Here is a 24,253-nt window from a genome sequence, read left to right as displayed (position 1 = left end):
CAAAAAAACAGAGATAGAGATTAGGATGAGAAGGACTCAAAAAACAAAGTAGTCTGGGGCTTTTGTTTAGGGGCAGTGACAGTCCAAGGCCCCCAAGGCATTGCTATTCTAAGACTGTCTGATACCTGACACTACAGAGATGACCCTGAGTGATTTCACAAAAAGTTAAATTTATGTTCATTATTCCTGGATCATTACAAGGAGAATTGACATTTTAGATATTCTTATAAAAATGTTGAGGAAGGCTGAATGCAGTGGCTCACGCCTGTAATCCCAGCACTTTGGGAGGCTGAGGCGGGCGGATAACGAGGTCGAGATCGAGAACATCCTGGCAAACATGGTGAAACCCCGTCTCTACTAAAAATACAAAAATTAGCCAGGTATGGTGGCATGTGCCTGTAGTACCAGCTACTTGGGAGGCTGAGGCAGGAGAATGTCTTGAACCCGGGAGGCAGAGGTTGCAGTGAGCTGAGATCGCGCCACTGCACTCTAGCCTGGTGATGGAGCAAGACTCCGTCTCAAAAAAAAAAAAAACAACAAAAACAAACAAAAAAAAACAACAGTTGAGGAAAAAACTCCTAGTACACAAAAGTCTTCTAGAAAGTTAATGTATGTGCTACAATACTTCCTTCCCCCAATAATACCAGAGACATGCGGTTGTCCCGTATGTCCACTCACTCTCACTATGTATGTTGCAGATGAGCTGACCTCTCCCATTCCTGAAACCTCCCTTTCCCAGTCAAAGTATTTTGGGTGGTTTCTGCTGCTGGTTGATAAAACACACAAGAGTCAAGAGGTTTTTTTTTTTTGACTTTTTTTTTTTTGGTTTGTTTTTAAAGAAACTGCATACATCATCAGAGACAAACAATAATTTAAATGCCATGCAGTTTCTGTATGTACAAAACCTAGGCCACAGAGATCCAGTTTAATTCGTATTCTCTATTTACATCGTTTTCCTCATACAGCCATCATCTGTTAAATTAGAACCCGGGAGATCAGGGGATTGACGGTCACCACACTCACTCCTATACAAAGACAAACTATGTACAGACACCCAGGAAGCAACTGGAAAATGCAACCGGTCTGGGGATTAACAGACAGATAGGGAGAAAAAGTCATTGAAGGTGACCTTTGCCCACCGGCTGTGCACAGGGAGAACCTGAAATTCCATTCATCGAAGCAACACACCACGATTTTCATTCGGCAAATAAAAATACATGTTGATAAGCGGGAGAAAAATAAAATCAGAGCTTTTCATCACATTTACCGTCACGTTGTTTGGTTTCTCTAATCTTACATAAAGGCTAAAGTTTTAAAAGTTTTACAGGGCTTTGAGGGCCTCTGGAGATGAATATATCAGCCATTTAAAAAAAGCTAGTAGGCTGATGGCGATCTCTTCTGTCATTGATTGGGGGCAGGGGGCAGGATCGGGCAATGTCTAATCTTTAGAAGGAAGCATTTGATTTGAGACATTTCACATTTTTCCTCTCACACTAATCCAAATGCAAAAATGCTCAACTGGGAATTTATACACATACAATAAACTTTGACTTGCCAGCTGCAGCTTTTTCCAAAAAGAGATGCATTTTAAGTCATCTAGCTCACCCTTTTATTTTTTCCCTTAATTAATGTCAAATTGTCATCTTGGAAAGTAACACAAATTGCTACAGTCGTCATGATGTTGTAGCCGAAAAAAAAAAAAGAAAATTGAATAGGTCTCTAGAAAGACCTTAAGGTTTTAAGAAAGGAAAGAGACAGCAGAAGGCCCATCCTGCAGGCCACAGAGGTTGCTGAGCCTGTGTAAGAGCCACTTAAAACAGGCTTGAAATAGCCCGTCCTGAAGGCGCAGGACCTGTCAATGGCAGGGGAGGTGCACCCCTCAGTCTGAGCAAGTGACTTCTGGAAAAGAGGACCTGCAGGAAGAGCAGTGGAAATTATGTTCAATATCTTCCATGCACAAAGTGGACTGCAACACGAGGGCACTTTGGGCGGAAACCCTGGGCTGTTTGCTGGCTGGCTGCAGGGAGATCCACTTGGGCCTTATATCCCCAGGGAATCTGAAGGGTCAAGAACCAAGGCCAGCAGAGAAGCCATGGGCCTATCATGGGAGGGAGTCCGGTCAATGGAATGAATTTCCTTAGGACTCGCTCCTGGCCAGGGAGGACCACCATGCCAGGGCACCGCGTGTGCCAGGAACCCAGCTGCAGTTAGAGGAAGTTCAGACTCAAAGCCTGGCCGGCAGGCACCTCCACCTGGAACACATGCCCGCCCGCCCGCCGTAGAGAAGTTCAACGAAAGAGCCCTACATCTTTCGTCATACCATTTGCACATTCAAACGTCAGTAAGCCTTTCGGGAAGACTGTGTTTACAGCCACACTAAAATCCCGATCACATTTTCCCTGAACAATACCTCTCCCCACGGCAGGAACTATTCAGATTCAAGAGTTAAAAAAAAAAAAAAAAGGATCTAGTGATGGCACCCTCCTTGGGTTGGGCAGAGGCGTGCTGGCTCCAGGTGGCAAGGCAAAGCTGCAGCTGGAGGCACCGCCCAAAGAGCTGCCCTGAACTCTCCCCAGCAGTTGTCCGGCTCCTTGGTTAGTGCCTACATGAGAGCCGTTCATGCCTGCAAAAAAATGCAATGGCCTCGTTGACAGGTGTGCATCCTAAGAGTAACCTGCTCCCACAGGGTTCGTGGTGGGAGACTGGTTAACTTTTTGGAAAGGCCAAGCTGGCATCTTTCTAAATGGCATGTGTGGTGGAGAGTGTGCCACCACCTAGAAAGACTGGGGTAACGATGGAGTCACTCCAGGAAGTGAGAGAACTCTGCGACTGAGGGCCTGCGAGCTCTGTTAGGAAGGAAAACGAAAGCTGCAATGGGCCTCATTAGGATGCTTGTTAGGGTTTAGGAAGGTCCTGGCCTCATTGCACACCCTACCCTGGGTATCCCAGTCAGAGACATACCCACAATCATGCTTCCCGGCATCATGAGGGAGAGGGAAGAGCTCTCTGGATCAACTGGAGCAGGAAGGGGCACTGTGGGCAGGTGTGGCTGGTGTTGGCCTGATTCTGGCACATGCCCAACTCCGGGGCTCCTTCACAGAAACTCTTCAGTGCAAAAACAAAAAAGAGAAGGCCATGGAGTGTTTCTGGAGTACCAGTCCCTCAGTGGCTGGAAAGCCAGTCCTATGGGAAGGTTTCTGGCCTGTATGCACTGGTCCTATACACAGAAGGTAGGAACTCCCAAGCCATGTAATCACCGGCTCCAAGACACACAGAGAAAATAAATGTCAGCCAAGCAATTTCTGACCCCACAGGGTTCAATAGGGTCCTCCCACTCAGACTTATAAACAGCACAGGAGTACCTTAGCAATGGCTATGTGTGTGCGTGGGTCACTCATGACACTGGACTCTCTGAACACAGATGGGTTGATTATTTGAACTGAGCAGATGACAACTTTCCCCTTCTAAACCAGAGCTTCCCAAAAGGCAGCTCAGCTCAGGCAGAGGGGGCAGGATGGGTGCTCAGTGCCAGCCTTCGTAGCTAAGAGGCAGCCAGACTCCCCCAGAAATGGGCCCTTCCCTTTTGTTCACTGTGTGGGTGGTGGCTGAACGGACTGAAAAGCCAGGGACAACTGAGAAGTGCTCTCTCCTTCTTGGCATCAACTTCAAAGGGCCCCCAAACCAGATGTCATGTCTGGAGCCAGCACATTTGGCCAAGTGTAGGAGTCCAACCAGATCATTAGCTTTGCACAGTACCCCCCAAAACAAACCCACCCCTTCAGCTTTCTTTGGACTCAGGTGACAGACACTTGTGAGGAAGAGGTTTGCTGGAGACTTCATGAAGGCAGTGCCTGCTGGGCCTGGCTGGAGAGAACAAGGACCATTCCACCTGCTGGAAAGTCTTCAGTCAGGGCCCTGCCGGTGCCCTTGGCACTGCTGGGGTTTGGGATGCATTTTGGTGTCAGAAGTGGGACCAGCAGCTCGGACCGCCGAGCCATCACTTTTGCATTTTCACACATAAAATCCTGATTGTGTTTCCTTGATTTTTCTTCTTTTAAAAAAAAAGGCAGTTCAGAAGATTTACATCATAATGGGGAAGTGAATAAATACCAGCACTTATGGTTCTTATAAATTTATGTTTTGAAGACAGCATAGCACTCAAGAGGAATTCGACTGTTAAGGTCGGTGAAACCTAAGGAAACAAATAATTACATCAAGACCAAGGGGCTGCCAAAGGTGCAGGATTCAACAGTCCAATCTCCCATCCTCAGGGAGTTTCTTGACCGTGAGAGGGAGGGGTGAGCTTCCCACCATCATCCCCACAGGAGTGCCACTGAACACACACCTGGTTTTGAAATAGTTTCATCAGGGGCAGCCCTGGTGGCCTCCACCTCCTGCCATCAGCCTGGATCCAGCAGCAAGGTGCAGAACCCAATCTGTGTCTCTGAGTCTCTAGACTAAATACTTGCTATGTCCTATTTCTCTAAATGTTCCCCTCAAAAGAAAGTCAGAATTAAATCAATAGCACTATTGCTAACTAGCAATGCAACCTTATATAAGTCTCTTAATCACTCTGTGCCTCAGTTTCCCCAAATATCATCATCATGCTGGACTGTCAGGGAGAATGTCAGGGAATAACAGAAGTGGTCCACTTTGGAAGTCCCACATGGACTTGGTATTTTGTTCAGGTTTGGCCTCTGCTGACTGGTTGCAAATTGGCAACAATCTTTTCTCCTTGACTTGAGTTTTCACGAAAACTCACCTTGGAGTTGTTGGTAGTCTGGTGCTTATCAGACCTTTAGTTTAAATGAGTGAACCTCAGACTTTGCAGAAAGTTGCTTTTAGCCCGGGCCATCTGTGTTCTGCTTCCTCATTTCAGTAACCTAAAGTGGAACTGCATGCCTACCTTCCTATTATCTTCCCTCCCACGGCACCCACCAACCCATTCGTAACCCACAAGTGGGAGAGTTTCATTTGGAAATAAATATTGCAACTTGAAGGAAAAAAAAAAAACCCTCAATACTAACCTTGTTAAGTGTCTACTCAATTCATGAACTTCCATCTCAGTGCTTTTGAATTCATTGAGCTCCTTTCGGATGGCAGCCTGGAATCAACAGAAGCCCATCAATGTGCAATGGGAGAGAGTCAGAAAAAAACTCCCCTTTCAGTTCATTCCTAACAACATGTTTTTCTTCTTCAACAAAGACAAAACAGGTTTAAGATGAATTCTTTCATTGGGAGGAAGAAAAATCACCTGAGATGTCCTTTAAAACAAAGATTCCCCTCCTTCCCTAAATCTAAGTTGCAAATGATGGCAGGCTATTGCCCAAAGTGTGTTTTTTCTTCTTCTTTTCACAGAGCTGTGGCATTGAGGCATCAGTGGTGGTGTACGCCTACCCCACACTCCTGGGGGCCCAAGAACACATTCAATGTCAACCTCTCATCTTCCGTAAATAAACAGAGCTCAGCACAGGCACACTGATGCCTCGAGGTGGAGACCTCAGAAGGCATGGATCAAATTCTCCAACCAAATTAGGGGGAAAGGTGATGGCCAGCTCCCTACCAACCCTTTGCTTTTGCTCTTTTACAACTTGCCTGACTCTTCAGTGATGTATTTCACTATGTAAGATATGTTTTGAATAACCTCACATGTTCTGAGATGATCCCAAATCACTCCCTCTTTACAATACTGCCACTGAGGAGGCAGGGCCTGGAATCAGACAGCAAAGAGAGGCCATGAGAGAGCAGGGGAGGAGGAGGGGCTGGTAGAGAAGGCAGCTGGGGCTGGAGACAACCTCACTCCTTCCTCAAGGGTGGAAATCGCAAACGCGTGCCTTCTTGCACAGCTCTGTCTATGGCCAATACCTGCTTTGATGGGAATATCAAGGCCCCAGGAGTTTGAGAACAGAAAAGTCTTCATGTAGGATTAGAATGGCCCTCCCCAGGAAAAGAAGGCTGGCTTAGGTTTAAGTGCCTGGGGAGCAGCTGTGGGGCGGGGGCAGGGGTCACCCCGTGCTTCCTGTTTTTTGTCCCCAGCAGCCATTGAGAAACTGGATATGTTTTCGGCCTAAGAGCTACTCAGAACTCCATGAGGGTGCAAGTAGAGACGTCTGTGGTTTCCTTGCACACTTGCGAATATCTTTATCCTTGCACGCATACCACAGTGAGAGTGTGGACAGGAGAGGACAAGAGCGAAAGCTCCTTCCTCTTCGTATTTAGATGACACACTCCTGGGGAGCTGGGTTTGTCTGTCTGGGGCATGGCAGTGCCAGTTCCTGGGTTGCTCTCACAAATTCCCTTGCAGGGAAGATGTGAATGCTGTGTTGACAGAGGAGGGCATAGTCTTCCACACATTGTGTCTGTGGGTTGACCCGCCACAGGCGAGGTCATCTCTGGAAGTCTATCTGCCTCTGGCTGCTTCAGTCCCACCCGAGTGCGGCAATGTGCCTGCATCCATGTTTCCTGCAACTCCTGGATCCAGGGTTGGTGATAATGTAGCCAGCCTGGGCCGTAGATGACTTCCTGCTGAATCATATAAGAAAACCCCAGGTCCCTGAAATGGACAGAGTGAAGGCAGGACTGTTGAGACTGTTGACTTCTATCGTCACCTACACATTAGGCTGAATCATTATTCCAGACTCTCTCTCTATATATATATTATATATAATAAATATATATATTTATAAATATATTTAACAAACATACATATTTGTTATATATATAATAAATTTATATATATGTTTGTTTGTTTGTTTTTGAGATGGAGTTTCACTCTTGTCATCCAGGCTGGAGTGCAGTGGTGCGATCTTGGCTCCCTGCAACCTCCGCCTCCTGGGTTCAAGCAATTCTCCTGCCTCAGCCTCCCGAGCAGCTGGGATTACAGGTGCGTGCCATCACGCCCGGCTAATTTTGTATTTTTAACAGAGATGGGGTTTCATCATGTTGGTCAGGCTGGTCTTGAACTCCTGACCTCAGGTGATTTACCCGCCTCGGCCTCCCAAAGTGCTGGGATTACAGGCGTGAGCCACCGCGCCCGGCGCACAGACTACATTTTACAAAAGGCCCTTACCCCTCCAGCTCCTCATGGTGACCAGACTAGAATCAGAGAGGATTACCAAACAGAGGTTCATTCTGATGCCTCGTCTAGTGGACAGAGAAAATGATTTCTCATTGGCATCACTGCTTTTCCTAAAAAACAAACTGAACTTCAGATTATTCTTTTTGTTTTCTGAATCGGCGAGGGTCTAGTGCAGTGAGATATGTTTTGCGACGTCTCTTTGATTTGTGCCTATTTCTCTCCTGAGGTTACGTGTCCACTTTGTCTTTTCTTTTGGTTTGGTGAATCCCCCATTGGATGCCGGCAGCAGTGTCCCCTACACGGAAGGACTGTGATGAGCCCAGAGCCTCGTGCCTTCACCTGTCTACGCCTATCCAGTGCTATTCTCGTTCTCTGGGCACAGCCTCCTAGGCTGCTGCTCCTCCTCCTGTAAAACGGGCACAGTATTATGTGCCTTGTGTTTTCTTCGATTCAGCAGCCTTTCTGCAGATTATCTGTGGCCCCTGGGGAAAGGTGTTGGGGTCCCAACACTCCATTACGGGAACTGCAGCTGAGGCCTGGATGCGGGTCTCCCTACACACTCCCCAGCGGTGAGCCCGGCGGGACACCCAGCAGATGATCTTGCCTCCCACTCTCCAGCACTCCCCTCTGCTTACTTTGTCTGCAGCAGTGAGGCGGGTCCACGGCTTATCTGCCCTGCGGTCATAGTCCTGAGCGTCAGCCACCTCCACGTAGTCACTGAAGCGGATGAGGATCTTTCTTTCCCGAAGCTCTTCCACGGTGGGCCTTTGACTGAGCTGCAGGGAGGGGGAGAGACAGACCCAGTCAGCCAGACGGGTTGACCATGGCACTCGGTCCTGTCTGTGAACTTGCAGGTGTGGAAAATAAGGTTCAGTGAGGCAATGGATGCGTTGCATAGTGAGTGAGGGGCAGGGGCAGGGGGAGGGCCGGCGTAGGGGGACCCAAGTCTCCTGACTCTTGGGACTGGGCCCTTTCTCAGTCCTAAGAGAGAGCTTTGTTATCCCTTACATACCCTCTAGGCCAACCTCTATCTTTTTTTTTTTTTTCCAACTTAAAAAAAAACTTTTATTATGTAAATTTTCAAAAGAAGGAAGGAGACTAATATCATAAATTTGGTGTATTATCACCAACAATGATCGACTCTTGACTACATTCACATGTGGATTTCTTTGAAACAAATTGCAGGCATCATATCATTTTACCTGTGCATATTTCAGTATAGAATATAAAAAGATCAGGACTAAAGCATATTCACAATACTGTGTTTACACCTATACAAATCGATAGTAAACAGTCTCTATCTTCATGACATTGCTGAGTCCCAGTCGTTACTAGAAGCTTGTCTTTCTGTTTGGCTGTGGGCTCCTGTTGTGGATTTCTTCTTATCTGTCCTACTCCCGCCAGGTGACAGGGATATTCTACAATGATTCTGTCTTATTTTGGATTTGCAAGTCCACATCTGTGTGTCACATTGAATGCCTTCTGCAAGATGGGTTTGCAATACATTTTGTGTGTATTTTAGATGCAAAAAAGCGTATGTGAAAATGGTATGCAAACTCGGGGTATGTGGGATGGGAATCTGCTGGCTGAAGAGGTCAGCCCAAACGTTGGTGACAGCCCTCTGCAAGAAGTTCAAGGGGAAGGTCAGTCAACAAATGCGGAGCTGAGTAAGTACAGAAAAAGGCCACATTTATGCCAAAGGTGACTCAGGACCAGCCCTTTGGATGGTCCCTGATGAAGGACTGCAGGAATGAGAGATGAGGCAAGTAAAAGGAAGATTCATATGTATTTTGCCATCTCCCGATATTAGCCATAAGGACCCCTTCCTCTACTTTAGCAACACAAGGCTGACATTTCTATTATCTCTTCCTGTCACTAGGTTTATTTCTCCTGGAGCAACACAATTGCTGTCTTTAAGATGCTGTCAACTGATGTTCAACCAGTGCTACTTAAAAGCAATTTTCCCTCCAAGCCCTAAACTCTGTGTAATTCTATTATTAGAAGACACTGTCTCATAGAATCTTGCAACTCAGGCCCATAAAACAAACACAGTGGAGTCCAAACCACCCTGGCAGTTTCAACTCTGCAACAGGCAGCTTCCAGACACCCTTGGCTGGTGCGAGAATGTTCCAACTTGCTCCCATGTTGGCAGAGCACAATTAGAGGATGGCTGGCAGGTATCAAATAGATGGCTGGCAGGTATCAAATAGAGTGGTGACAGATCCCGGACAGGGCCAAGGCAGGCCTGCAGCTCCCTCTCAGCCAAAGGCAGGAATCTCTGGGGATCAGGGGCTCAGCCGCCTCTGGTGCCGTCCCCCCTGCCTAGACTGCACGTAGCCCTCCCTTGGCTTTCTTGGGCAGGACAACGTTCTGGCACCAGTGTGGGCCTGTCGCGAGAACCCACAGGCTTCCCAGGCTGTTATGGCTATGGTCACCGTAAACAAAAACAGCAGTCATCCTGGCTCCAAAACGTGATCTCCACAATGTGAGTGCAGGGAGATTTTGTGCTATAATTAAAATACATAAAGACATGCAATATTTGTCATATTTCCTCCAGCTAAACAGACTCCTACTCAGAATCCTATCTGTGTTCCTCAGGACTTGCTGGGTTTACCCCAAGGGGCTGGACAAAGTGTTATTTTCTTTTCTTCATTTTTCTTTTTTTAGATGGAGGCTTACTCTGTTGCCCAGGCTGGAGTTCAATGGTGCAATGAGCTCGGCTCACTGCAACCTCCACCTCTTGGGTTCAAGTAATTCTCCTGCCTCAGCCTCCGAGCAGCTGGGATTACAGGTATGCACCACATTGCCCAGCTAATTTTTGTATTTTTAATAGAGATAGGGTTCACCATATTGCCCAAGCTGGTCTCGAACTCCTGATCTCAAATGATCTGCCGTTCTCAGCCTCCCAAAGTGCGGGGATTACAGGTGTGAGCCACCGAGCCTGGCCCAAAGTGGTATTTTCTAAGTGTGCCATGATGTGAGAAAAATTGTTAAGCCCTGACTTTCAAATTTCTCTTCCTGGAAATTATGACCTGGATTTTACTAATATGCTACCTGTGGCAGGATCTGGAGTGAACTGAAGACTAAGCATAAACGCTGCCGGTCAGGGGCTGTTTCTTGTGCCTGAAAATCGTGGGGCCTTGGACACCGCCTTTCCAAATCAAGATGGCACTGCACCCAAGTGCTCAGAGGGAATGAGTGAGGATGCAGCTGGCTGCTGCCTCTGAGAGCCACAGTTGGTGCAAGGACCCCAGCACTAACAAACGGCCACCAGGACACTCCTCCGTGTGCACGGGGTTATGCCCCTGAGCACGAAGGGCTCAGAAGATCCACCCTTGGCCTGGTGCTGGCTGTAGCCCTTGGGGCATCTAGAACCTGAAGTGCTTCCTTGAATGCTGCAAAAATAATCTTTGCAGCCAAAGTCAGGCCCGCCTCGGCCTCCCAAAGTGCTGGGATTACAGGCATGAGCCACTGTGCCTGGCCGCAGGCATGTTTTTTAAAAGGCAAAGCATCTAATTTTTATATTAGTCTCAATTTGGTCAAAGAAAATGACTGATCTGTTGCTATCAGCCTCAGTTACTACGTTTTATTTTTTAGTTTTCTTACTAGTGCATTACAATGAAATAGAACTTTATTGAAGAAGTTCTTGGGCTGAGGGCAAGTCACTGTAAAGCAGCCACCATCACTGGCATCTGGTCTTGGTGTGATAAATGCTCAAGAGAAAAACCTACACAGGGCCAGGAAGTGATGATGTAGGTTCCCTACCTGCCGGAAGGCACCACATCTCTGCCCACAAAAGCAGATGTGGAAGTTGCCCCTCTGTTCTTCCAGTCTCTCTCTCTCAGAAGCAGTTATCCCCCTCAAGCTCATTATTTCTAACCCCCCCAGCCAGTCCCAGGGGAGGGTAAATGCTAAAATTCCAAGGCCATTTCCCGGGGAGAAGAAAGGAGAGGTGAGCAGGAACAAAGAGGTAATTATTTGATTGTGGAGACTTGCAAAACCTATGAACTATTTGCGGTCCCCATCCCTAGTGTTACCCACCCTAGGGAGATGGGTGTGGAAAGGAAGACCCTTTACTCACTCATTGCCAAATCATGCCATTAGTCAAGTTCTCCACAAAATCATACCAACTTTGTTAAGAGATAGGAATTAAGTAAATGTCTAAGTATTTCTCTATGACCTTCTTTAACAAGCAACCTTTAAAATTGGGGGAATCTTGGGGATCCAGCAACCAATTCTGAAAAATCTGATGAAAATCTGATTTAAACGGTTTTTTTTTTCCTAAGTTTCTAGACCTTTCCATATCAGAAATGAAGGTTTATCACAGTGTCTTTTTGCAAGCCCCTGTCATTTCAAGGACACGATGAGAAAAAGCTAATGCGTCTCCCCTGCTCTTCTCACTACCCAAGCTCAGGAAAAACTGCACCCTGCATCCAGAGAGTGGGTGGGCGTAAGGATGTAAAGGGTCCAACCTTGACGGGTAGGGCAGCGACTGGCTGGTGAAATCACTTAGCTCTTGCTCTAGTCTCCGCCAGGGTGACGCCAGCCAGTCGTCTGACCATTCAGGCACTTGTTTATCCTGCTCTTGCTAATTGGGTTGGCATTTGGCTTGTCACCAGGTATCTGGGATGCTCGCAGGGAGAGAAAGTGTTGAGAAATACAAACCATCTCCTTAATAATTGGTATGATATTTCAGGATCTCTGAATTTCTTCCTTTGTGTGATATTTCTGGAGAGAAAAATCCAGTAATAAACCTTTTTACAATGAATGTTAATGCACCTCTTAACTGTCGCTAAGATATGAGTATCTTTCTCTCAAGACGGTCACTGTAGGAGGCTGATTAAAAACACTTTGACTTCGTCAGACAGAAGGTAGTATTATATCTTGCATGTCATCAATTAATTAAACTTTTCAGCATCATCCAAGAATAGCCTTAACAATGCGTTTGTTGTTAAAGAGGACACTCGTGTGGAATGAGATGCATGCGAGGCTACAGTGCATTGCCAAACCATCTATTTTTGGGGTTAAGAATATATTAAAATTCCAGTTTTATGACTTTTATCTATGTGCTTCTCAAACATCTGCTTTAAATTTGTCAGCACTTTCATAATTTAGCCTAATAAAGTTGCATAGTTCTTAATTCCTAGGGAAAGAATAGTGTCAGGGAAGCAAAACAAAACAAAAAAAAGTCTATACTTTCCCAGGGTCATAGCAAATAATTGTGTAATATTTGAACTAGTAATTTTTCTTTTATTTTGAGACAGTCTTGCTTTGTTGCCCAGGCTGGAGTGCAGCGGTGTGATCTCGGCTAACTGCAACCTCTGCCTTCCTGGGCTCAAGCAATTATCCAATCTCAGACTCCCATGTATCTGGGACTACAGGTGCACATCACCACGCCCAACTAGTTTTTGTATATTTACTTTGGCAAAGACAGCATTTTACCATGTTGCCCAGGCTGGTCTCGAACTCCTGGCTTCAAGCTATCCACTCACCTTGGCTACCCAAAGTGCTGGGTTTATAGACATAAACCACTGAACCTGGCCTTTGAACTACTGATTTTGATTATGAATTTCCCATTGCTTAATGGGATTATAGTGAATTTTTAAAAACAAAACATTTAGTGTGATCAAAAATATAACACAATAGCCATCAAGTTATTTGGGAGTAGGTGGGTGTCACAAAATTAAACAACATTGAATGTCACCAGCTCAAAGGACTGAGGGTCATGAAACTGAGTGGAGAGGTCTTATAGAGTAAGAGAGTGGCGCTCTCTGACACAGGAGGAGAGGAATCAGGCAGCGGTGAGGCCACTGAGGCCAGCAGAGGTGTGGCGGGCAGCCCACCCTCGCCTGTCCCAGCTCTTGGCATGGAGAACCACCTACCTTTCGGGTTAGCCTCCTCTTGATCTCTCTCTTCTCCTCCTGTTCCTCTTGTTCATTCCGAGCTGAAAGAAATATTTAAGATGTTTTTTATTTCAGTAAGCAGTGTTGTGTACAGGTGCATCCTCTGGACCTTGGCAGGCTGTAGGCCAAGCATTGCAGTTTGAAAAAGGGAAGAGAGAGCTCCTGTCCCCTCCCCCAGCTGCCCTTCTCCTTATGGGGATTGCTTTCCAAACTACCTGCGTTATTTCAAATTGCTACTGAGCAGGTCGACCTTATCATTCTGCCTTCTTTACATCACATGGGGTTTCAGGTCTCCAGGCAGAGATGCTGGGGTTGAGAAACATGGCTACAAGGAGGGTAGGCTTTTTTTTTTTTTTCTTTTTTTTTGACAGGGTCTCATTCTGTCTCCCAGGCTAAAGTGCAGTGGCACAATCACAGCTTACTGTAGCCTGGAACTCCTGGGCTCAAGTGATTCTCCTACCTCAGCCTCCTGAGTAGCTAGGACTTCACATGCACACCACCACACCTGACTAATTTAAAAAATTTTTTATTGAGATGGGGGTCTCATTATGTTGTTCAGGCCGGTCTTGAACTCCTGGCATCAAGCGATCCTCCTGCCTTGGCCTCTCAGAGTGCTAGGATTACAGGTGCAAACCACCGAACAGCGCAAGGAGGTGGGTGGGAATGTTGACGCAGGGACACAGGCATTTGGGGAGATGTGAGGATCCTTTCTTTGGATAAGACTGGGGCTCACTCATTCTCTATGGAGCCTCCCAAACACTGAAGGAGGCTCATTGTGATGTAGTCCTTGTGTCTGGTGCCCTGTGGGGGTAGAGAGAGCAGAAGACCGACCTCAACCTGCTGCAGGAACAAGACAAGGCAGGAGGAATTTCAAAACGCTCACCTTTCACAAGCCCTGATTCCATCGATTCTTTGAATCTTCCAAGAAGTCCACAGAGCATGGGTGAGGCCAGAGTGTGGGATACAACTGCCTGCATGTAGACTTTTTAGGAGTGGCTCAGAAGAGTAGACTGCAGAGCCTAAAAGCTCTTGGCTTAATACATGGGTGATTTACTCAGATTTTTAAAGAGCTGTATATATAAGAGAGTCTGGGGAAGGGGGCAGATATTTGAAGGGCAGAGAATCTGGGCTTATTTCTCCTTTTAAGCTAACTGGATGACCTAGGGTAGAGCATTTCCCTTCTGAACCTTGGAAGAATTCCTTGATATCTGTGGAAGCACAGACATCAGCGTAGCATTGTTGGACTTGAAAAAACTATGGAAGTCAGCTTGTATCAAAGAAGGCCTGTGATTCTCAGCTGTTACATTTCAAATGGTGTTAGTAAAAGGAAACACGTTGATTTCTGGCATAGGGTGCATCATGACTGCCTGGGACACTAGTTGGCTCATTTTGAAAATCACAGTTGTTAACTTCATTAGTTTGTTGTATTGGTGCACACATGCAATTCAGATATGGTTGCTTTTTGTCTTTATATGGGACAAGTCTTTAAAGGAAGGAAACCCCCTGTGCCTAGAAAGGGGTGAGGACCATCTGATAACTGTGTCACCTTTACACTGAAGGTGACTATACCTCCCACTAGCACAAGTGGTGTGAGGTCAGAGCAGAACTCAGGCCCTTGAGGGCCACCCCCACGGGCCTGATTTGGCCCCCCGACTGCCTGTGGGCATAAGGCTTTGTAGAAAGGCAGCACAAGAAACAGCCACATCTTGCTGTGGGCTGAGGTCACCAGAGGTCCCTGCTCCAGCCTACCCTACAGTGCCTGAAACCATCACCATGAGTGTGCTTTCCTTTGGATTAGAGATCTTATCTCCCACCCGGAGTGTGTGTTTTTTTTTTTTTTTAATGCAAATTTCTCTTGAATAAAAGCCCATTAAACTAGTCAGCCATTAATAGCTCAGTATGAATTAATCTAGCAGAGATAAACTGGGGGGGCAGACAGCAAAACCGGGAAGCAGGGAGCCCCCAGACAGTGACATTTGTACAAATGCAAATTTCAGTGGGATAAAACCTATTAAACCGGTCAGCCATTAATATCTTAGTATGAATTAATCTAGCAGAGACAAATGGGGAGGCAGACAGCAAGAACCAGAAGGAGGGAACTCCCATTTGGAGATGTCTCAGGTGGGAGAACGGATGGAAGGAAAGGTGGTCTGGATGTTGGGTCACTGGGGACAGCTAGAGGGCACACGGTGAAAATTTACAGAAGCACAGAATACCAGGGCCATGAGGGGCCTAGTGACCACCTCATCTACCACCACTGGTTTATAACTGAGGATCTGAAGGCCCAGGGGTGTTAAGTGGCTAGTCACACCCTACCTGGCTCAGTGGTTACACAGAGGGGCTTTTTCCTGTGGTCATGTTTTGCTTGGGGCCGGCTCTACTCCTCATTACTAGCCTCAGACTTCTGATCCTACAGGCCCCTTCGGAGCCGTGAAAGCAGGCATCCTGTGACACAGCTGACAGAGCATGGAGCCTTCATCTCCTATGTGCATTTCTTAGGTCACTCTTGGGGGTGGGGCCACAAGCTACCGCCTACGGAATCGATACCTTTAGTTCAAAGCCATTGACCAACTCAGGTTCATGAATTTTCAGGCAGAAGGTACCAAGACAACCCCATTAGGCAACTGGGAAGACAGGCCAGGAAAGGCCTACGATGTCATCATTACAGCTGCCACCATCAGAGGGTTCATTATGTGCTCAGAGGTGCACAGGGCCTCACTGGCTGCTGGACAGAACAGGGGCTGCTCCCAGGGCCAGGCAGGGTGAGGCTGGAAACCAGTCCAAGGCCCTCAAAGCTCCAGGGCTGAGCCATGGCATCTCTGTGCCCTGTTCCCCACCACCCACCACCGAGCAGTTCCTCAAATGGCTGAAAGCTCAGAAAATCAGTTTTAAAACAAACTCTTGGAGGATGTTTTCTTATATGACTAGACATTTTTGTTTGTTTGTTTAACAATCGCGATAGATTAAATTTAAAAAAATATTTAGGAGAACATAGTTCCAGAATACAGGGAAAAATAAGAACCTATGGGAAAACAGTTGATTTCTGAAAAGTTTCAAAACTATGAAATGATCCATCTGTTTGAATTGGTCAAGTAGTTCTTTAACTTGCAACTAGGTGGCCGGGACAAGAGGGATTAGGGAAGAGAATAAAAGAGAACCATGGGAACCATCTTTCACAACTCCTTTTTGGTTCCCTGAATCTAAGTTCCCTGCTTGATGGCGGTGAAAACCCAAGCTCAAAGGACCTGTGGTCTCCCAGGGATCTGGACAAGCCACAGAGGGGATCTGATGCCTTTGAGAGAACCCAGAGCTGAGCTAGGGGATTTTAGATCTCTTTGCAGAAACCGTATTCCCGGTGTGATAAGCACTATTTTCTGAAACCTAAATAATCCCCGGAGGCTTTTAGCTTCTTTGAGTTTAGGCCTCAGGTCAGAGGCCACAAGTACAGCAGGGGGCTGTGAGTAAGTTGTACCAGCTCACCTGGCTGTTTATCTTTCTCTCCAACAACGAAGTTTATAATCGCTCAGGTACCAGATTGGGGCAGAAAGGAAGACATCATACAGGCCAAATGCTTCCCTGACCTTGGAAATCCTTTGAAAAAGCTCTAAATTCATTCTATAGAATATTAAGCTTGGAAACTTTGAAGGATACCCCTTGGGCAGAAAAAAAATAAACGCACATTCCTAGAGACCTAGGCAATGCTTAGGGTTCCCCGAGGACCGAGGAAGGCCCAGTCCTGAAAATAACTTCCACTGAGAGTTGAGGAAGTGGTGGCTGGCATGGGGATGGGAGGCAAGATGTTGATAAAGGCCGGGTTGACATAAGCGGACATGCGGGGGTGTCGGGTGGGGGTGGGTGCTGTAGGCAACAGGCCTCCCCATCAGAGCGGAACTCAGCACCGACCATCAGCAGACTACGAAATACCGAGCAAGTCACAAGGCCACAGTGAGCACAGTAGAAAGGTAAAGTCAAGAATATTTTAGTGTGGTTACAGTGGAAATTCCCGGCAAACTCACACTGCGGTTGCATATGATTTACTGGGCACGGGGGGCGGGGGAGCTGGGGGAGGTGAGGAGTCAGTCTGTATACCATAGCATTTCTAGAAAACTCTGCGTAGTATATATCTTTCTTTTCTGGAGAGAAATTAGAAGTGTGTTGTGGGGTAGGGGGAACAGGGTCATGAATTAAGCCAGAAATATTTGTTCACTATCTTGAGGCAATGTTGGTGAGAATGGTAGCAATGACTGAATGGAATGGTTTGATTTTTAAGTTATTTAATATCCACCACTAAACTGACGCATACTGGTGTCCATCAAATGCTTGATCTGTTTTAGTATTTTGTATCCTTTTTTTTTTTTAAAGCACCAAGTGGATCCTCTGTACATATTCAAATGTCTCTGTGTCTTAAACCAAACAAGGGGCTCATTTATATTTTTCTGTCTGCAGCAATGGTGAAAGGCAGTTTTCCTCGAATGAGACCATCAGACAGGCATGCCCGGGACCAGCTGTGGGAATCCTGAGAGACAGACATGAAGCACTCCACTTGGAAATGCTTTCTTAGTCTTTAAATTTAACGTTCAAAGGGATGAGGGATTTTTATCAACAGCAGCCAGCTGCAATGCAAAGTCATGCTTTCTAGTCTCAGTTCAAATGGCCATTAGCCGCCCATATCACAGTCTCCATTTTCAAGCCAATTTTGGTTTAAAGTTGACCCTACTCCCAAAAATCATTAAATAATAAGTGGTCTCACTCTAATTTTTCAGCTTCTCTCTGACTTTACAACTCACTAAAAGGAAGGCTCTGCCTGCCGCCTGTGAGCTTCTAAAGTGGAATAAAATTTGCCTTCTCTTTGGGGAGGTCATCTTTGGTGTTCTAACACACACGGAGGAAGCCTCAACCGTTAGAAAGGTTTTCAGTGCTTTCCGCACAGGCGCAAGGTAGAAACCTCGTGGCCTACCATTAAATAATAACAAAAGCCGCCACAAAACATCAGGGATTGCCATGGGCTTAGTCACTTACGTTTCAAAATGTTCCTCTGTTCCAGTTCTTCCGCAGTTGGCCTCTGGCTCAGCCGCCTACGGAAAAAATCCAGGAAAAGTTTTTGGACCATATCATAGCCTCCTTGGGTCATTAATCTCCTCGGCCCTTGCAGATACATGAGACAGAGTCAGTGGCTGGAGTTCTTGTTCCATCCTGTGCTCTGAAAGACTGACTCTCGCCACCACCGCCTCCTCAGTTCCTCAATTTCAAGCCCAGGAGAGGCACGTGCGTCATGTCACAGCCGCTGACCCCCGCCCTCCTCCCGCAGCGGCCCCTCCCCAGCCCCGTCTCCTCCAGTGGCCCCAGGCAAGTGGACTGCAACTTAGACGGGACTCTTGTCTTCACAGAAGTCCTTTTCTTTCCTTGTGGCCTCCTAACTTGGGGACTGTGGCCTCTTGCCTCTCCCTCCCTTGAGGCTAAAGCCTGTCTTGTGCGTCTTCTTTGCAGACTCAGTTAGAACATAAAGAGGCCTGTGGCCTCGGGGACATGTGAGAGTGTGTCTGCAGAGAACAACGGCTGCTCTTCTTTTGGTCCTGCTCCTCTTATTCCAGAGCCTTAGAGGACATGAGTGGCAAAGGCACAGAAATGACACTCCTGTGGCCAGGCATGAAATTTAGCCACCGTAAGTGAAGCATCATAGCCAGGGCATGAGCCTGCAATGATGCAATGCGTGGAGGCAGGGACAGGCAGTGGATGGCACGTAGTGACAGAAGTAGCCAGGGAACGGGCATGGCATCCGAGGGGGGAATGCCTGCATTAGGTCCCAGGAATGACTGACACGGACTCAGGAGCCTGAGCAGGAACAGAGACGTCTGTACCTTTGAAGTTTTGGTAATTATTTAACAACGCTGCAATTATCCAGCATTCCACTTCACCCACTGGGATGAGGTGTGTGAAAGACTGAATCATTGCAGAGGAAATTTTAGGCTTCTCAGACTCCTCTACTGGGATCTAAGGGATAGAGAGGATGCTCTCCTAGTTACGGAAGTTGCAGTTCCTCCCTGGGTATTAGAAACTGGTGTCCATAGTTGGCAAGATGTTCACATCTTAAAATCTGAAGAGAGATCCTAGAGTGAAAATATAAGTCAATGAAGTCTCCAAACATAACTACAGTTGGTTCTCTGTATCCATGAATTCCACATTCTTCGGTTCTACCAACTGCAGATGGAAAATATTTTAAAAATACAAACAAAAACAATAGTCTAATAATTACTGATATAGCATTTATCTTGTATTAGATATAAGTAATTTAGAGATGATTTAAAGGATATGGGAGGGTATGCGTAGTTTTTTTGCAAATACTAAGCCATTTCATACAAGGGGCTTGAGCATCCTTGGATTTTGGTATCCAAGGGAGTCCTGGACTCAATCTCCCAGAAAGGACTATATTTTTAATTCAAAGCTTGTTGTCATTTGCGTTTTTCTTTATTGCATTAGGCCAGAATCAATTGCTTCTGTGACATTCCCGTGTCACTACCACATATCCTATATAGGGAATGGGCTTCAATGTCTCATATAGTTTGGATATTTGTCTCATGTTGAATGGTAACCCCCATTGCTTGGGGTGAGGCCTGGTGTAAGGCGCTTGGATGGGGAGCCCTCATGGCTTGGTTCTGTCTTCTTGACAGGGAGTTCTTGCAATATCTGGTCATTTAAAACTTTGTGGCGAAACCCTGTCTCTATTAAAAACACAAAAATTCGCCGGGCATGGTGGCACATGCCTGTAATCCCAGCTACTTGGGAGGCTGAGGCAGGAGAAGTGCTGGAACCTGGGAGGTGGAGGTTGCAGTGAGTCGACATTGTGCCACTGCACTCCAGCCTGGGCAACAACGTGAGACTCTGTCTCAACAACAACAACAACAACAACAACAAAAAGCGTGTGGCAACTCCCTGCCCACTCTCTCTCTTGCTCCTGCTTTTGCCATGTGATGTGCCTTCCTCTCCTTCACCTTGGAAGCTTCCTGAGGCTTCCCTAGAAGTCAAGCAAATGCCAGGGCCATGCTGCCTGGATAGCCTGCAGAACCATGAGCCAATTAAACCTCTTTTCTTTATAAATTACCCAGTCTGAAGTATTCCTTTATAGTAATGCAAGAATGGCCTAATACAATGTCAGAGAAAGGATTTTTTTTTTTTTTTTTTTTTGAGACGGAGTCTCGCTCTGCCGCCCAGGCTGGAGTACAGTGGCCTGATCTCAGCTCACTGCAAGCTTCCGCCTCCTGGGTTTACGCCATTCTCCTGCCTCAGCCTCCCGAGTAGCTGGGACTACAGGCGCCCGCCACCTCGCTCGGCTAGTTTTTTGTGTTTTTAGTAGAGACGGGGTTTCACCATGTTAGCCAGGATAGTCTCGATCTCCTGACCTCGTGATCCGCCTGTCTCGGCCTCCCAAAGTGCCGGGATTACAGGCCTGAGCCACCGCGCCCGGCCAGAGAAAGGATTTTTGGTCATATACCTGCCTGTCAAACCTACAGTACCCTGAAACTGTTGGAAATTGCATTCCAAAGTGTTTTTAAGAGTATAAGAACATTTTCATATTTATTATTCCTTTTCAAAATATCCCCATGGCATAATATAAAACATTTGTTTTTGACCCAGTTCCTATCACAGAGCACCTAAAATGCTTGGAATTTCCGGAGTGTCAGGAGTGTATTTTGTTACTTGGAATGAGTCCCTTTGGATCACACCAGAGTTTGTGCCAATTAGGTGACTTAGGATGGGGCTGGCTACTAGAAAGACTACATGGTTAGAGGCGTGGAGCTTTCAGCTGGGAAGCGGGAGGGTAGGGGGCTGGAGGTGAAGTTCTATGGAAATTCTTGAACCACAAGATTAGATGAGCTTCCTGGTGGCTGACCACAGGGCTGGGGGCCACTGCTGGGAGGGTGGCACCTGGACAGTGCACAGAAGCTCTGCCTCTGTCCCCCAATACCTTGCCCCGTCCATTTCTTCATCTGGCTGTTCATCTGTAACCTCTGTAAGGAACTGGTAAAGTAAGTGTTTCCCTGAGTTCTGTGTGAGTAGTCTTAGCAAATTATTTAAACACAAAGAGGGAGTTGTGAGAATCCCAATTTACAGCTAGTGGGTCGTAAGTATCGGTGACAACCTGCGACTTGGTATTGGCATCTGAAGTGGGGGGCAGTTCTGTGGGACTGAGTCCTTAACCTGTGTAATCTGACGCTATCCCAGTAAAAGGGACAGAATCAAATGGAATTACAGGACGCCTAGTTCGTGTCTGCTGGAGAATTGCTTGGTGTATGGGGAACTGTGTCACACAGAAGTGTGTGGGGTCACGCAAGTGTGCTAAGTGTGAGAGTAGAGTGAAAAAAGTTGTTGTTTTTTCCTTTTTTTGAGACGGAGTTTAGCTTTTGTTACCCAGGCTGGAGTGCAGTGGTGTGATCTCAGCTCACTGCAACCTCTGCCTCCCAGGTTCAAGCGATTCTCCTGCCTCAGCCTCCTGAGTAGCTGGGATTACAGGTGCGCGCCACCATGCCCCACGCTAATTTTTTGTATTTTTAGTACAGACAGGGTTTCACCATGTTGGCCAGGCTGGTCTTGAACTCCTGACTTCAGGTGATCCACCTGCTTCAGCCTTCCAAAGTGTTGGGATTACAGGCGTGAGCCGCTGCACCCAAAGTTTGTTTTTTTTCTTTGCAATCCCATTAAGACATTTTTCATCCCCATTGACAAGGGCCAGCTGTGTATTTGGAAATTCACAATATTAGAGGGTCTAAATTTGGATGCAGCATCGTTTGAGTCCTTTCTAAAATAGCATTCTCATGCTGCAGGAGGAAAATGGTGATTATACAACTGAGTGAGCCGGTGTCAGAGGTCTGGAATGCAGCTTACCGACTCCACGTTGAAAGATCTTAACAGCTCTTTCTCACCTGCCAGTTTATTTTCCCTAAAAATACTTGCTGCTTTTATAAGGGATGGGAGCCACTTTTATGGAATGGTTTGGTAATACCCAGGCTTTAAGTCGAGCTAAGTTTTGGGGGCACTATGTTTTGAGAAAGCCTTGTAAATGCGGGTGGCGCCTACATCTTGGAGGTCAGGCCAGTGTTTCAGAGTCTTATGCAAAGTGTCTGCAGACTACACTGTTTCCTCATCAGCTTTGACAGTGCCATCCCATTGATCTCATCACTGAACATGACAACTGGCTCTGTAGTGGCCCCCTTTTTTTTTAAATGGGTGGTCATATTTGGAGGGGGTGAAACTGAGTGACTAGACTCTGATCCGAGAAAATTCTGTTATTAACTAGGCTGCTTTATAGTCAAACACCCATAATTTCAAATGAGGTCCTCTGTTTATGTTTTATTTCTCTGGAAAGCGACTGAGAACATCAAGACTAATCATCGCTATAAAATGCAGCTGAGCGCGCCAGAAGGGCCTGTGCTATAGTTAGTTTGACCTTGAAAATGAGATTTGGGAAGAAAATGATATGGTGGCATTGTAATGACAAAGCACTAAGTAGCTCAGGAGCTAGAAGATTTGGGTTCTAGTCCTGGCTCTGCTCTGAACTTATTTACCTCGGACAAGGTATCGGATCCTGCTAGGCCTGTGTTCTTTTCTCTGCAAATAATAAATACTAATTTAATAAGCTAAGGCTGATTTAATGCCTATAATGTAAGGGTGTGGTTCCAAGCACTGTACATATGTTCATTCATTTAATCTTTATCTCAAGATTTTTAACCGAATTCCAGTTGCAAAGTCTCCTTTGCCCTGGAAGGTTACATATTCATAGATTTGGGGATGAATATGTGGACGTCTTGTGGAAGGGTAGTCAATATTTTGTCTGCCATAACCACGGTACTTTAAGTCAGAGGTTGCAAACTGATGTCTGGTGCACTGGATTTGACTCTATCAGTTCTCTTTGGCATGCTCAGAGGTTATACTTTTTCTCTCTTTTTTTGAGGCGGAGTCTTGCCCTGTTGCCCACGCTGGAGTGCAGTGCTGCAATCTCAGCTCACTGCAACCTCCACCTCTTGGGTTCAAGCGATTCTCCTGCCTCAGCTTCCCAAGTAGCTGGGATTACAGGTGCGTGCCACCATGCCCAGCTAATTTTTGTATTTTTAGTAGACATGGGGTTTCACCATGTTGGCCAGGCTGGTCTCAAACTCCTGACCTCAAGTGATCACCCACCTTGGCCTCCCAAAGTGCTGGGATTCCAGGCATAAGCCACTGAGCCCAGCTGGTTTCACTTTTTTTGAGCCTGAATGCCTTTAGACAGAGTGTGTGTGATCTAATTAGCCCACTCCCCAGGCCTCACTTAGATAGTACAGGTGAGCATGCTCGCATCTGTCCTGCTTTTTTTTTTTTTTTTTTTTTTTCAGATCATTCCTGGACCCCCGAGGGCCTCTGAGTTTGAGACGCTGGATGAGATCATCAAATGATAAGAATTCCAATTTTTGTTTTCCTAAGTCTTTCATCCGCCAATCTACCCAACAGGAACCAGGGGCCACCTGGAGGCCAGGCACGTTTTTAAGATGATCACAGCCCAGAGGTGCACATCGGTGATTACAATGTACGAGGTAAAACTGGATCAGCAGTTTCCAAGGACTGGCGTGTAATAAAATATCCTCAAAACAACAAGCAAGTTGGGCATGACTTAGACTTTCACTGCCCATGTGGAAGGCACTGTTCATTCTTGCAGCATCTCAGTTGGCCATCAAGAGCTGAGTCAGACAAAAACCATTCAGCAGCCACACGGAAGTGGGGCTGGCTGGGCACAAGGCAAAACTGTGAAGGAGATAAAGTGTCTGTGGTTCTGCCTTGACTCTACTCCCTGGAGTCCTCCCCTCTCGAGTTCCTAGAATTCTGTCATCACTCTTGCTCTATCTCATTCCTGTCAAGACTTGTTTTAGAAATGGGTGCCAGAGACTCAGCTACATTCAAATGTAAACCCATTCATTCATTTAGCAAGTTACTTATTAGTGCCAGTGCTGTGTCAGGTTCTATGTTAGGTACCAGGGTACAGTGATGAGCAAAACCAGTCCCTGCCCTTCTGGAACAGAGAAGATTGGAAGAGGATGGGGGGTAGCCATTAATCAAACAGTCACAGAAATGAATGTAAAATGTAGCTGGAGTAAGGGCTTCCATGGTGAGGTACTTGGTGCAGGGATCTCTGGATCTGACCAAATCGGAAGGTCAGGAAAGGCTTCCAGGAGGAAGCGACACTGTGCTCAGAGCTCAGGGATGGAAGAAGGACGCTCTCTCTGGGCAGAGAGGAAGGAGAGAAGGT

The 24,253-nt window shown here is 46.6% G+C and overlaps 1 protein-coding gene across 9 annotated transcripts in view; it reads right to left on the bottom strand.

The window, feature by feature from the left end:
- Window positions 1–1,277: 1,277 nt before the first annotated feature.
- Window positions 1,278–24,253, bottom strand: part of PHACTR1 (phosphatase and actin regulator 1) — a 578,071-nt gene continuing 555,095 nt past the window's right edge. For 8 of the 9 annotated variants that reach the window (XM_050789316.1, XM_050789314.1, XM_050789313.1 and 5 more), the window contains 5 exons: window positions 18,001–18,056; window positions 12,961–13,022; window positions 7,714–7,854; window positions 5,028–5,104; window positions 1,278–4,192 (listed from right to left, as the gene is read on the bottom strand). In XM_050789316.1, coding sequence (XP_050645273.1) covers window positions 4,177–4,192; window positions 5,028–5,104; window positions 7,714–7,854; window positions 12,961–13,022; window positions 18,001–18,056 — 352 coding nt within the window. In that variant the 3' untranslated portion in view covers window positions 1,278–4,176. Of the gene's footprint in view, window positions 4,193–5,027; window positions 5,105–7,713; window positions 7,855–12,960; window positions 13,023–17,992; window positions 18,057–24,253 lie in introns of those variants that run through there. The other variant, XM_050789320.1, reaches the window with a different exon arrangement.

Source organism: Macaca thibetana, chromosome 4, assembly GCF_024542745.1.
Source record: "Macaca thibetana thibetana isolate TM-01 chromosome 4, ASM2454274v1, whole genome shotgun sequence".
NCBI lineage: Eukaryota > Metazoa > Chordata > Mammalia > Primates > Cercopithecidae > Macaca > Macaca thibetana.
This window is presented reverse-complemented; position numbering and strand designations above follow the sequence as displayed.